Here is a 14,692-nt window from a genome sequence, read left to right as displayed (position 1 = left end):
ACTCAAGTTGCCAACGATACTGCATCTCATTTGAATTTTGTATGTACCGTATTTTTCGCTCTATAACACGCACCTGACCATAACACGCACATCGTTTTTAGAGGAGGAAAAAAAGGAAAAAAATTCTGAATGAAACAGTGGATGTATCATTTTTGTGCTTCATGCTGTGGCCACAGACATGTGATCTGATGGTGAATTTGGGGTAGCTCAATGCAAAGATCCTGAGGATCCATGTGGATCCATGCTTTTTAACATTTTTGCACCATTGCAGCGCCAGGCAACAGTGGGTGTGTGATTTTTGGGGGGCAGGCTGCTATGTGATCTGATGGTGAATTTGGGGTGGCCCAATGCAAAGATCCTGAGGATCCATGTGGATCCATGCTTTGTAACTACATTTTAAGTGGGGAGTGAAGGAAAAACACAGAAGGGACAAGAGAGCGGTGTGCCGAGAAGCAGCTGGCTAAGAAAGCACGGAGAGGAATTAGAAGGAAAGACCTCTGCTTTCCCCTCTGCTTGCCTGGAGGGGAGGGGATTTGCCTGCTCTTTGTTCCGTTTGAGCAAACACAGCAACGAAACAGAGGAGGGTGGGCAGTAAGACCCTGAGGCAGAATGCAGGAAAGCAACCACTTCCTCTTTTCAGGTTTCCCTCTCCGACACAACGCACGGTTGATTTTTGCTGATTTTTGTTCCTGCGCTCCCCTAATCGGCTCCAGGGACCCCCCCCCCCCCCACATTCGCTCCATAACACGCACAGACATTTCCCCTTCCTTTTTAGGAGAAAAAATCTGCGTGTAATAGAGAGAAAAATACGGTAACTGGTTACTCATTTGTCTATATGGCTTATAGGGACAAGGCCCATATTATTACAAGGTGCCAACTGACCCATTTGGATGTCAGCTTGTGCAGCACATATATTTATGACATATGGACCACTGTCTGGACACTATAGTGACCTTTGAGAAGACAGTAGTTGCCCATTCCTGCAGTTTCAAACTGAAACCAGGTTAGTAGAAAAAATGTAAAGCATTGCCAGGTTTTCTATGAAAAGAACTACTTACAGAAGTTCCAGGAAAAGACAAAAAGCTGTGTAGTCATTCAAAAGATTTATATACAGAAATAAGTCAACGCATCCAAATCTTTACTTTTGAACAGCGAGTTTACACATTAATAAGTTATCTGAAACTGAGTTTTTCTCTTAACAACAAAATCCATGCAAACTGAACTGCAGTACTACAGTTTAGTTCAACAAAAATGTTACAATCAATGTACATAATTTAAAACTCTCTCACACCTCATTAGTTCCATAATCTACTCTGGTAATGTTTACACTACATTCACCAAAGCGATTCTCCTTCATTCCTCCAATGAAGAAAAAGGCAATTATTCCATTTGGTTAATAGAAAACATTCAGTGCAGCGTTTCCTACTACATCACTGGGGAAACAGTGGGCTTTATCTCTTGAGAGCCAACAGCTGCTACTGCTCTTTATGTAAAGTGATATTATAAAACAATTCCACGTGTGGAGTTCTTTTTCTGCATGATCTCGGTTGACTCAAAGAACCAGAAGCATCACTGATGGAATAAGGGAAAATACATTCATTGGTGAGATCCTACCCAAAGAAGTCCTTACTTTCTTCCAAATGGATCAGACCATACTTTTAATCCTTTGGATAAAACAGGAGAGATAAAAAAGCATTTTAGAAGGCTGTTGTAATGTCAATAAATGCATGTATTCTCTACAACCTAGCTTCTCTGCATGAAGTTATACATGTGAGCACATTACGTTTTTTGAACAACTGGACAAGGACCATGTCTGAAGAGAGTCTGAAACATGGAATGTGATCTTCTTGATCCCACATGCATAGGACAGCATACAGATGTTATCAAGTCACTGAGAGCTCAAGGAGAATCCATCAGGGCAAACAAAACTTTTTCTGTGCCAAAACCAGGCATGAATGCAGACTGAAATGTGTCACAATAATTTGTCTCATCTGAATAATCTGAACATCTTGAGCATATTGCTCGAGAAAGGGATATTTTTAACTTAGTTGTTGCAATTGAGAACACCAGTTGGAATATTACTCATTCAAATAGATAAAGTGACTCTTACCAGAATTATATGAAAGAAAGATAGAACAGTATTTTCAACAGTTCTTCTGAGATCAAAGGGAATTTCTTACAGAATTTCTTGCACAGGCATATGACTATATTAGTACAGAATACAATGTTCTGGACCCAGTATGAAGGGAATCTGTGTGTATCCATAACTCTGCTTCTCACCAAAATACTTAAAAGCTATGGTCCAATCTTTGTACAATAACCTCTGCTTGTAGCTGAAAGGTGGAACAGAGTGAAAAACACATACAGATGCCCTTTTATTTGAATCACAACATGGAAACTTTGTACTGAAGCATTCATATCCAGTTGCATCTTTTTTTGTATGAAACAGGCTCACCTTGAACTTGTCTAAGTAATCATTTTAGAAACGTACTAAAGGTCATTTGGATGAATTCCTAAATTAACTCCTTTGCATGTCAACTTCTTTGGAATTGGAATACAGTATTAAGATATACATAATTTACATAAACACAGCTCAACTCAGCGTTTAGAGCTATACCTGTAGGCTGAACATCTTCTTGTATAACACCAGCTCGATTTATTGCTTGCTCCTTTTCTGGTAAACACAAAACATTACAGTAGGTAAGAAAGTACATTTATCCCTTAGCGTGGGAAGAAAATGATGGGCACCAGCCTGCTCAAAACACCCATCTACCCTAATCGCGATCTCTAAAATAATATATGAGGCACTTCTCTGACTCAAAACTGCCCCTCACCCGGCTCTTCCATCCCCTTCCTCCTCATCCTGCACAAGATGAAGGGCAATTATCTACTCCGGGGAGCCTGGTCTATTGTCGAGACTCCCCACAAATTTTAGATGTGCCTCCTCTGAAGCCATGTAATTCTGCTCCATGTTCAGGGTAACAGAATGATCCTATCGCACAGGCAGACACAGTAGAATAACTTTAAACCAAAGAAGCTGGTGAGAAAGAGATAAGGGCAGAGCAGTAAGTTGTTCAAGGATGCAGCCTCCTTTATAAGTAGGTATTTTGATAAGTAGGTATTTTGAAGACAAGAGTGCCTGGCATGCTCTGGTCCATGGGGTCACGAAGAGTCGGATACGACTAAACAACAACAACAATTTTGATCCCACATGTATCTTTCATTACATAAGGCAGGGGTAGGCAACCTAAGGCCTGGGGGCTGGATGCGGCCCAATCGCCTTCTCAATCCGGCCCGCGGACGGTCTGGGAATCAGTGGGTTTTTACATAGAGTAGAATGTGTCCTTTTATTTAAGATGCATCTCTGGGTAATTTGTGGGGCCTGCCTGGTGCTTTTACATGAGTAGAAAGTGTGCTTTTATTTAAAATGCATCTCTGGGTTATTTGTGGGGCATAGGAATTTGTTCATTTCCCCGCCCCCCAAAATATAGTCGTGCCCACCACATGGTCTGAGGGACGGTGAACCGGCCCAAGGCTGAAAAAGGTTGCTGACCCCTGACTTAAGGTATTTACTGCAGCACACAGCTTGAGAATTACTAGTTTAAGCACCAACAAATACTGGATTTTTACCAAGGTGGGCAGGAAACATTAGCACCATAGTAAATGAAAATGCTGGGGAAATATTTTTAAATCAGATAACAAAGTAAAAGGAAAAAATGGGCCAAAGAGCCTGAACTGTGTACTATTACTGCTTTGCTTATCTTCAACAATTAATCATCTGACTCTGTTTTTAACAGAAAGGAATATTCACAGTAGGAAGTGTAACATTCTTGTGTCAGATACAATGCTAAAGGTTCTGAACCACTGTCGGAAATACCACCTCGTATTACTGTACTTATTATTCCTTCTCACCATCTTTCCAATGCATGCCTTCTTTCTTTAGGGAGCAAGGAAGAGAGAGTCAGGACGGTATTACCGTATTTTTCGCTCTATAGGACGCACTTTTTCCCCTCCAAAAATGAAGGGGAAATGTGTGTGCGTCCTATGGAGCGAATGCAGGCTCCCTGGCTTCAGCGATAGCAAGGCAAAGCCTCCGAAGCCTGCGCTCCGGAGGCTTCCCGTTGCTTCCGCTGAAGCCAGGAGAGTCTGCTCTTTGAGGCTGGCGGGGGGGGGGGGGAGCAGCGCTTCCCCCATCGCCAGCCCCAGAGGATGGGGGGCAGCAGGAAGGCGCGCGATGCCTTCCCGCTACTCTCCAACCTGGCTTTGAGGCTGGGGGGGGGGAAGCAGCGCTTCCCCCATCGCCAGCCCCAGAGGATGGGGGGCAGCAGGAAGGCGCGCGATGCCTTCCCGCTACTCTCCAACCTGGCTTTGAGGCTGGCGGGGGGGAAAGCAGCGCTTCCCCCATCGCCAGCCCCAGAGGATGGGGGGCAGCAGGAAGGCGCGCGATGCCTTCCCGCTACTCTCCAACCTGGCTTTGAGGCTGGCGGGGGGGAAAGCAGCGCTTCCCCCATCGCCAGCCCCAGAGGATGGGGGGCAGCAGGAAGGCGCGCGATGCCTTCCCGCTACTCTCCAACCTGGCTTTGAGGCTGGCGGGGGGGAAAGCAGCGCTTCCCCCATCGCCAGCCCCAGAGGATGGGGGGGCAGCAGGAAGGCGCGCGATGCCTTCCCGCTACTCTCCAACCTGGCTTTGAGGCTGGCGGGGGGGGGGAAGCAGCGCTTCCCCCATCGCCAGCCCCAGAGGATGGGGGGCAGCAGGAAGGCGCGCGACGCCTTCCCGCTACTCTCCAACCCTCCTGTGGGCTTTTGCGGGAGATGGGGGAATTCCCCCACCTCCCGCAAAAGCAGGCAAAAGCTGTGCGCTCTTTAAAGAGGCTCCGTGGCTTCTGCTGGCTTTTCTAGGAGGTGGGGGAATTCCCCCACCTCGCAGAAAAGCCTGCAAGAGCCGCGCACCCTTTAAAGAGCGAGCGGCTCTTGGGGGCTTTTCCCCAAGGAGGGAGAAGGGACTGACTGGCCGAGTCAGTCCCTTCTCCCTCCTGCGGGCTTTTGCGGGAGATGGGGGAATTCCCCCACCTCCGCAAAAGCAGGCAAAAGCCGTGCGCTCTTTAAAGGGGCTGCACGGCTTTGCTGGCTTTTCTAGGAGGTGGGGGAATTCCCCCACCTCGCAGAAAAGCCTGCAAGAGCCGCGCACCCTTTAAAGAGCGCGCAGCTCTTGGGGGCTTTTCCCCAAAGAGGGAGAAGGGTCCCGCAGGAGTCACGCGGGGCTCCTGTGGGCTTTTGCGGGAGGTGGGGGAATTCCGCCACCTCCCGCAAAAGCAGGGAGAAGGTCTTGGGAGTAGCGCACAGGCTGCGTGCAGCCTGTCCACTGCTCCCAGAGCTGCGGCGAGGGGGAAATCATATTTTTTCCTTGATTTCCCCCCCTGAAAACTAGGTGCGTCCTATGGTCCGGTGCGTCCAATCGTGCGAAAAATACGGTATATGTACCATTCATTTCTACAGTATAAGTATACTGAGGCTCTGGAATCAGGCTGCATTAGTGGATGCTCCCTCTGCTGGTTTTATAATAGAAAGCACTGCCTGTTCAATTTGCCTATTTTATTTTTAATAAAATTACTTCCAGAGCTGAACTACACATTTTAATCATCATGGATTAGAATTAGAGAACAGAAACTCACAAATCATATTCGGTTCATAGCTGCCAACGTTTCCCTTTTTTAAAGGGAAATTCCCTTATTCCGAATAGGATCCCTCGCAAGAAAAGGGAAAAGTGGACAGCTATGATTCCGTTTGTGATGTCGAAGGATTGAAATACCGTATTTTTCGCCCTATAGGACGCACCGTCCCATAAGGCGCACCTAGGTTTTTTTGGGGGGGGGAGAAATAAAGGGGGAAAATTATTTTTCCCCCCCAGGCGCGGGGCTGGGGTGGGGGAAGCCCGAGCTTCCCCCGACCTAGGCCCCCAGAACAGCTCCCGCACTTTGCGGGGAACCCCAGCGCCGGGCTCCCGCACTTTGCGGAGAGCCGCGCAAAGCCTAGGCGCGCTGAGCTCAGCGCGCCCAGGCTTCAGCATGCAGGCAACTCTCAGCAAGCCGCAGGAGCCCACTGAAGAAGGTATCTGAAGAAGTGTGCATGCACATGAAAGCTCATACCAATAACAAACTTAGTTGGTCTCGAAGGTGCTACTAGAAGAATTTTTTTATTTTTATTTTGTTTCAACATTTGGATTGCTCCCACATCCCCATCAATTATTGGGAGGAACACGCCCACTTTCATGCACAAGGAATGCACAAGCATTGCACTACATTTGCACATGCTGGAAAGGGGGTGACCACAATTCTCCCTAGAGATGCATGCACATTCATTTTCTAATGACTGCGCAGTTAAAGTGACGAGTTTCATATATGAATGAGCCTTTAGGGTATTAGCACCTCGGAGAGAGCTTTCCTTTTTCCTCAAAGGCAAAGCTTCTTTGGTCCACTAAACTGAGATTTGAAGTTGTATCTTAGGTGATGGCGAACATGACACTTGAACCATCAATGTCCTATACAGGGAGATGCTCTTTTCATTATAGAATTTACTCAGAAGTAGATTTATGACATAATTCATCTAGGATACTGGGGTTTGGTTTTTTTACGATCAAGTAATTATAGTACGAACTAGAAACACCCATTCACTGTGTTCAGAAGCATAAGGCCTTTTTTTTTTATGGAAGAAAAAAGCCTTATAGGCTGTTTTGGGGACCATCTCACTTGCCTCCCCTCAAGAAGCCAATTTCCACTGTAACTCAGGGCAGCCAAATACCCAACCCAAAAAACACATGTGTGGGATGTTCTATCCACCCGGCGTGTGTGTGTTTTTCCATTGAAATAATGGAAATAATAATGCTTTGCATTGATTGAAAGAAAAAGGTAACAAAGTCAGAGAGTTGTGTTTGACTAAATCGTAGGCGGAGTAGATTCACTGAAATAATAATAATAGCAATTATTATTATTATTATTATTGATGTTGTTATCATTACAACCCTACTTTTTAATATTATTATTATTATATTGAGGAGGAAAATCTACAACCCTACTTTATTATTATTATTATTATTATTATTATTATTATTATTATTTACTGAGGGGGGAAATCTACAACCCTACTTTAAAAACCTACAAAAGCAGAAATGCTTTTTTTTAAAAAAGGATCAAACATCCCCTCAGCTTTCTGAGCACCTGGATAGGCTTTTATATAATAAAAATTCTTGTCAGCAGGCGCCTTTAAAAAAAAAAAAAAAGACAGCGAAGGCGCCTGCCTGATTCCTCAAGAGGCAGGGAGTTCCGAAGTTCCCTTCATATTGCGCGAAGCGGCTCGTCATCTAACTCTTCCTTGCACCCAGGTCCGTGACAGGACCCTCGGTGTCGGGTTCACACGTGCAGCTCCGCTCCCGCGTCAGGTTAAGCAGAGAGCGAGAGGGGGAGGCAGGAAAAGGCCGCGCTGAGGAAAAGCTGCGCGCGCAGCCAACGGCCGCTTCCCATTCCTTCGATATTCGAACAGGGGCGGGGCTCCGGCCAAGCGGCAGAAGGCCGCGCGTGCGCAGAGCGCGCTCCCCGCTCGACTTACTGTACTCCTCGAGGTGCATCAGGGGCCGAAAGTAGATGGGGTAGAAGGCCGCCCCCAGCACGGCCACGAAGCCGCCGAAGATCAGCAGCGTGCGCGGCACGCGAGCCATGAGGAGAAGCCGTGGAGCCCAGCACGACCTCTCTCCCCTTCCGCCCTGGAAGGAAACTCCTTCCGCTTCCGGGAGACGAAGAGCGAAGAGCGGACTCACGCGGAACAGAGGAGCAACGCGTTCCCTTGACTGCCCCCTGGCGGCGGAGGACGGAAACAACCCAAGTCCGCGAAACGACGTGCAGACTTGCCGCCTAAAGTTGCCTTAGTTTTCAGGTCTCTCCTGCAACGATTCTAATCACAGGGGAGCTTGGAAATTCTTCTTTTTTGGGGGTATGCAACTTGGAAGATTTCCAGAGGAGGAAATAAAAAAAATTGGTGGCATCTTCCCAAATGCATATTAGTAAATTTGCCCTGGATGAATCCCAAGATTGCCGGAAGAAATATCAACAACCTCAGATATGCAGATGACACAACCTTGTTGGCAAAAAGTGAGGAGGAATTAAAGAACCTTTTAATGAGGGTGAAAGAGGAGAGCGCAAAATATGGTTTGAAGCTCAACATCAAAAAAACGAAGATCGTGGCCACTGGTCCCATCACCTCCTGGCAAATAGAAGGGCAAGAAATGGAGGCAGTGAGAGATTTTACTTTCTTGGGCTCCATGATCACTGCAGATGGTGACAGCAGCCAAGAAATTTAAAGATGCCTGCTTATTGGGAGAAGGGCAATGACAGGCCTAGACAGCATCTTGAGAAGTAGAGATGTCACCTTGCCAACAAAGATCCGTATAGTTAAAAGCTATGGTTTTCCCAGTAGTGATGTATGGAAGTGAGAGCTGGACCATAAAGAAGGCTGATCGCCAAAGAATTGATGCTTTTGAATTATGGTGCTGGAGGAGACTCTTGAGAGTCCCATGGACTGCAAGAAGATCAAACCTAACCATTCTGAAGGAAATCAGCCCTGAGTGCTCACTGGAAGGACAGATCCTGAAGCTGAGGCTCCAATACTTTGGCCACCTCATGAGAAGAGAAGACTCCCTGGAAAAGACCCTGATGTTGGGAAAGATGGAGGGCAGAAGGAGAAGGGGACGACAGAGGACCAGATGGTTGGACAGTGTTCTCGAAGCTACCAGCATGAGTTTGACCAAACTGCGGGAGGCAGTGGAAGACAGGAGTGCCTGGCGTGCTCTGGTCCATGGGGTCACGAAGAGTCGGACACAACTAAACGACTAAACAACAACAAAATTTGCCCTGGGCGCACATTTCTGAAGGGCGCACCCAGCCAGGCTCCCCACAATTGGTCCATAAGTGTCCCTTGTGCTGACTCTCCTCGCTCTTTCGGCCTTTCGTAGAAAGCGACGGCAACAGGTTGGAGCAGCTCTCCGCCCTGAGCAAATAAATGCTTGCTGCTCCCCTGGGATGGGAAGCTGCTGTCCCGCGTTGAATGGCCTCTTGCCTGATCCTGCAGGCTCTTCTGTCCAAACAAACCAGAATGAACGCTCAATTTTCCCAACACCTTGATAAATGAATCCATGCAGAAACCCTTCACTAACTTGCTAAAACTAATGGCACTGTCTTCAACCTGAAAACCATTTCTGAAACAGCAAGCACGTGTTTGTTTGCTTTCTTGTGGGGAGCACTCCCTGAGCCAAGAAAAGGGGGAGGGAAGGACCAGTAGGTTTCCTCTGGGGCATAGCTGTCAACTTTCAGATTTGAAAATGAGGGATCAGCAGCCTCGAAAATAAGGGATCAGCAGCCTCACCTGTCCCGGGGACAGTCTACGGGATATCTAACTGAAATATACTCGGAGTCAAGAGTGGATTTCATGCTCTTTATTCTGCTCATAGTGTTGAGGAGGAATGGAAGTTCCCCCAGAATGTCTGCTTTATATACGTTATTTATACAATGGGCCCCACGTGATTGGCTAATTCCGAGATTCTCCTGTAGGCCAATCAGGTTGCGGATTCACTTCCACCTGGAGCTGGATTGGGTGGCTCCTGTGGACCAATCAGACTGCTGCATTTTGGATCCTATTCAACTCAGTACATAACACCTTCCTCAGAAGCTTATAGGTTGTGATGATTCCCCAATGAAGAAGACAAATAATGGCAGGCAGGGTTCACTGAAAGACAGCTCACCTATCCATTTTCTCCTGCGATGTGTGTGCTGGTGGCTGTGTTCAGTAATGAGGGAAGGCAGAAAACCTCGGATGCCCAAACTGTTTAGCAATAGCAAGTCCTAGTGCTGTGCATCTTTCTGCCTCAACCCTCTCCTTCACCTGTAAAATATTGCTGATATAATGTTGTTATCCAAATCTATGGTGCAGCCATATTGGGAACTGTGTACATTTTGTGTCATCACCACTATGAGCTGAATAAAGAGCATGAAATCCACTCTTGACTCCGAGTATATTTCAGAACCCCAGCGTATGTCAGAACACACTTTGACAAGTCACTGTTCTATGCTATCTGCCCCATTTTTCAATTTTACTATATTAAATGTGTGTGGGGCGGGGATAATGGCAATGCACATTTTAGGGTGCACAATTCCAACACTGGTTGTTTTTGCAGCATGGGGGGGGGCACTGCTTGAAGGGCATGGGGCCAAGAATATGAGAAGATTGCTCCTGCGGTGGAATATGGTTTCGTTTCCTGCTCAACCGGTTCAAGCCTCTCATAAAGTCAGCTGAGGCTGGATAAAATCTTTTCAAGGGGAAAATCTTTTCTCTTTTACTACTTCCCATCACATGAAAGAGAGCGATTTTTTTTTAAAAAAAGCATTTTCTACTCTAGCTTGACACTTGTCTTCATTTTGATGACAAATCTAAACAGAAGAAAGTCCAGAAAATACTACCAAATACGGCACGTTATTCTTTACACACGTACAGCTACATCAGACTTGTCATAGTGCTTGATGTGAACAAGATCTCCTGCTTTTAATTAAAAAGAAAGAAACCACAACAGAGGGTTCACTAAGGAGCCCATGGGGGGCTTTAACCCCTCTGCACTGTTTCCCTTAATTAAATGCTGCTATTTGCCTTGCAGGGGAAAACATATACAGTAGTTGCTCATATGGTTTCTATCTCTCTGTGTGATGATTTAAAAAGCAAAAACATTGCTGGAGAAGTTTACAAACACCTCCCTGTAGTTCTGCTGCAAATTCTCTTTCCTCCTCTTCACAAATCTCTTGCATTGTGTCTAGGTAAAGGTAAAATGACCATTAGGTCCAATCGTGACCGACTCGGGTTATGGCCCTCATCTTGCTTTATTGACCAAGGGAGCCGGCGTACAGTTCCGGGTCATGTGGCCAGCATGACTAAGCCGCTTCTGGCGAACCAGAGCAGCACACGGAAATGCCGTTTACCTTCCCGCCGGACCTATTTATCTACTTGCACTTTGACGTGCTTTCGAACTGCTAGGTTGGCAGGAGCAGGGACCGAGCAACGGGAGCTCACCCCGTCGCGGGGATTCGAACCGGCGACATTCTGATCGGCAAGTTCTAGGCTCTGTGGTTTAACCCACAGCGCCACCCGCTTCCCATTGTGTCTAACCTGGCCCTTAATAGAAGGACTGACGTTCTGTTGTTTTCTTATGGAACGACATTCATATAATCACAGAATTGTAGAGTTGGGAGGGACTTTGATCTGGATCTTGGAGACATCTGTAGATGTGAGTGATGTTTAAAATGTGGTTTGCACCTGGGGAGGAAAGAAGAGCATCACACAAGGAAATAGTTCACAACACACTGCATAACTGTCTCCCTGTTTTAAGTTGTCTTCCCATTCTGGATTTTCTCAAAGACAAGTTTGCACCTCAATAAAGAGTTGCAGGCTGTGATTGGAGTCATTAGCAAACAAAACCTCTCCTTCGGCTAGGAAACATATCCATGCAGGTTAACCCTGGAAGCAAATGGATTGTGAAGCCTAAGGACTCTTATACAACATCCTTAAAATGCTCTGGCTGGGGTCCTGCTGCAACTTCACGATGTGCACATATATCCCAACTCTCTCTTTATAAGGTGCCTTATTTTCAAGCAGGGACGCGAGTGGCACTGCGGGTTAAACCACAGAGCCTAGGACTTGCCGATCAGAAGGTCGGCGGTTCGAATCCCCGCAACGGGGTGAGCTCCCGTTGCTCGGTCCCTGCTCCTGCCAACCTAGCAGTTCGAAAGCATGCCAGTGCAAGTAGATAATGCTCTAAGGCACTATAAGGGACGCAGGTGGTGCTGTGGGTTAAACCACAGAGCCTAGGGCTTACCGATCAGAAGCTCGGTGGTTCGAATCCCCGTGATGGGGTGAGCTCCTGTTGCTCAGTCCCTGCTCCTGCCAACCTAGCAGTTCGAAAGCATGCCAGTGCAAGTAGATAAATAGGTACCGCTCCAGCGGGAAGGTAAACGGCGTTTCCGTGCCCTGCTCTGGTTCACCAGAAGCGGCTTAGTCATGCTGGCCACATGACCCGGAAGCTGTACGCCGGCTCCCTCGGCCAATAAAGCGAGATGAGTGCCGCAACCCCAGAGTCGGCCACGACTGGACCTAATGGTCAGGGGTCCCTTTACCTTTACTATTTTCAAGCACCTCCCTGGTTTGGCCATCACTGAGTCACCCTGTTGCTCCATCTACACCAGCACTGTCTATTCTGACTGGAGCAGCTGCCTTTCCCAGCCCAGCTATGTGAGACCCCTCAAGTGAAGGTGCCAGATCTCATTTGTGATTATTTAAATATGTATTTATACTTTTCAGGTTAAAAAATTCACTGATTTTCCAATCATTTTGACATTTCGAATCTTGACTTCCCCCTGTTTCTGCGGTTCCTTAAATTGATTTTTAATACCTTCAGCATATCCAAATTAACTTAATTTGCTCATTTACTCATCTTCTTTCAATATATACTCTTCTGAAACTGCAGGTTATTACAATAACCCTGCCAATGTTTTTATCTGTTTACAATTTATCTGTAAATATTCCATAAACTATTTCCATTCTTTTATAAAAAGTTTGTTATCTTGATTTCTTATTCTTTGGGTAAGTTTTGCCATTTCTGCATATTCCATAAGTTTTTGTGTCCATTCTTTGGTGGGACTTCTGCTACTTTCCATTTTGGGGTGAGTAACATTCTTGTTAGGGATGCGGGTGGCGCTGTGGGTTAAACCACAGAGCCTAGGACTTGCCGATCAGAAGGTCGGTGGTTCGAATCCCCACAACGGGGTGAGCTCCCGTTGCTTGGTCCCTGCTCCTGCCAACCTAGCAGTTCAAAAGCATGTCAAAGTGCAAGTAGATAAATAGGTACCGCTCCGGCGGGAAGGTATACGGCGTTTCCATGCGCTGCTTTGGTTCGCCAGAAGCGACTTAGTCATGCTGGTCACATGACCCAGAAGCTGTACGCCGGCTCCCTCGGCTAATAAAGCGAGATGAGCGCTGCACGACTGGACCTAATGGTCAGGGGTCCCTTTACCTTTACCTTTAACATTCTTTCCGGTGAAGGTGCCAGATCTCGAACCTGGGACTTTTCTGCACCCCAAAGCATGGTGTTTTAGCACTAAAAAGCCACAACCCTCCTTTGTAGCTCTTCGGGGTTCAGCATCTTCACCTGGAGCTCTCAAAAACTTAAAATCTCTGCATGGCTGGCAGAGGCATCTTTAACCTTCCGCGCACCATCCTTTGCACACTCACTGGGGGAGAGGCAGCCCAACCGGTCTTAAGGATGCTCAGCATTCTATTAAACGTCTCCGTGCCTTTCTTTGCTTAGATGAATAAGGAAAAGGGCTGCCATCGGCGTACCAACACCCTTTGCTTTAGAAGGGTCTCCGGGGTCATCCAGCCCAACCCTCTGCCATACCAGATCTGGACAGACTATAATTCGAGACAGTAATACAGGAGGCACAGAAAAATCTGTATCGATTTGTCACAGGGGTGCTTTAATGTCTCATGGAGTTCTTTGTTTGGGGGGAGGGACCCAACCCATTAGTACAATGGAAGGAGAGGTGGTCGCCACCTGCTGCCAGGGGTGCCAACTTGAATTAAAATATTGGGGGGGGGGCAGGTGAGTCCCGCCCCCCATAATCGAACACAAGACACACTATTTGAATGGCACTCGGAGGGGGGGGCAGCCCCCTGGAATATTTTATGGGGCGCGCGCGAAGGGACCTCAGCCCGAAAGAGTTGGCTCCAAGCCACCTGCCATGTCCGATTAGTTGAGAGTCCTGCGTTGCGCGGGGTTGGACTAGATGACCCTCGGGTCCCCTGCCCAGTTAGCAGCGATTCTCAGTCGCCCTTTGACAGCTGGTTGCAGCCGTCCGGGAAAAAATCCTCTGCACGCGCTCAGAGGCACCATCGGGGTTTTCCTTTCGCCGCCGTGGCGCGCCCAGCCCAAGGCGCACCTGTGCCGCGCCCGGCTGGCTCCTCCTGCTTCCTCCTCCAAGCCGGAGGCATCGCCCGCCAGGAAGCCGGATCCGTGTCGCAAACACAGCCACACACCCATCTCGCTCCGGGACAGGGTTTCCCGGCTCGGCCAAGTCACCCCCGAGGAAGAGAGGGAGGAGAAGCGGGCGCAGCCATGGAGAGCGCCGTGGGGCGCACCGTGCGCCTCCGGGCAGCTGCCGGTTGCCTCTGTCTCCTCTGGCTGCTCCTGGTGAGTTGGCTCCTCGGGTCTCCTGCCACGGTGGGGTGGGCAGGCGAGTTCTCGCCTGGGGCAGAGGGGGGCAAAGTTGTTGTGCCATCGGTTTGGGGTGCCTGGCGCCCACTTCACTTCTTCTTCTTCTCCTTCTTCTTCTTCTGTATAATTTTTATTACATTTTCTGTTTTACAATCTAAAATACTCATTTTACATCCTTAAAATATCAGTGACTTCCTTTCTTCTCTTTCCATGGTTCATTTTACATATCAGCTCCTTTTTTTCTGGGTGGGGGACGCATACCTCTAAACATTTTGTGAATCTAAGTTTGGCCTCATTGAGGGGCAGTACAGTGGTACCTCAGGTTACATACGCTTCAGGTTACAGACTCCGCTAACCCAGAAATAGTACCTCGGGTTAAGAACTTTGCTTCAG

General features: G+C 47.6%; 2 protein-coding genes across 3 annotated transcripts in view; one reads left to right on the top strand and one right to left on the bottom strand.

Moving 5' to 3' along the window:
- Positions 1-1,088: 1,088 nt before the first annotated feature.
- SMIM20 (small integral membrane protein 20) lies at positions 1,089-7,781 on the bottom strand. The gene is made up of 3 exons (XM_028744412.2): positions 7,603-7,781; positions 2,618-2,674; positions 1,089-1,664 (listed from the first exon to the last, which is right to left on the bottom strand). The coding sequence occupies exons 1-3, from the start codon at positions 7,709-7,711 to the stop codon at positions 1,627-1,629; spliced, it is 204 nt and encodes a 67-aa protein (XP_028600245.1). The 5' UTR covers positions 7,712-7,781; the 3' UTR covers positions 1,089-1,626.
- A 6,286-nt stretch (positions 7,782-14,067) lies between these two features.
- The window catches only part of SEL1L3 (SEL1L family member 3), a 47,536-nt gene continuing 46,911 nt past the window's right edge, over positions 14,068-14,692 (top strand). For both annotated transcript variants that reach the window (XM_077934435.1, XM_028745162.2), the window contains exon 1: positions 14,068-14,275. In XM_077934435.1, the coding sequence (XP_077790561.1) occupies positions 14,201-14,275 (75 nt within the window). In that variant the 5' untranslated portion in view covers positions 14,068-14,200. The remainder of the gene's footprint in view (positions 14,276-14,692) is intronic.

This window comes from Podarcis muralis, chromosome 9 (genome assembly GCF_964188315.1).
Source record: "Podarcis muralis chromosome 9, rPodMur119.hap1.1, whole genome shotgun sequence".
In the NCBI taxonomy this organism is placed as follows: domain Eukaryota; kingdom Metazoa; phylum Chordata; class Lepidosauria; order Squamata; family Lacertidae; genus Podarcis; species Podarcis muralis.
Note: the sequence above shows the minus strand (reverse complement) of the source record. Positions and strands in the feature narration are given on the sequence as shown.

Coding starts and splice junctions, on each gene's coding strand:
- SMIM20 (XM_028744412.2), bottom strand. CDS start 7,711: ATGGCTCGCGTGCCGCGCACGCTGCTGATCTTCGGCGGCTTCGTGGCC. Junction 2,675..7,602: donor GATGCACCTCGAGGAGTACA/GTAAGTCGAGCG, acceptor TGTGTTTACCAG/AAAAGGAGCAAGCAATAAAT. Junction 1,665..2,617: donor AGAAGATGTTCAGCCTACAG/GTATAGCTCTAA, acceptor TTTTATCCAAAG/GATTAAAAGTATGGTCTGAT.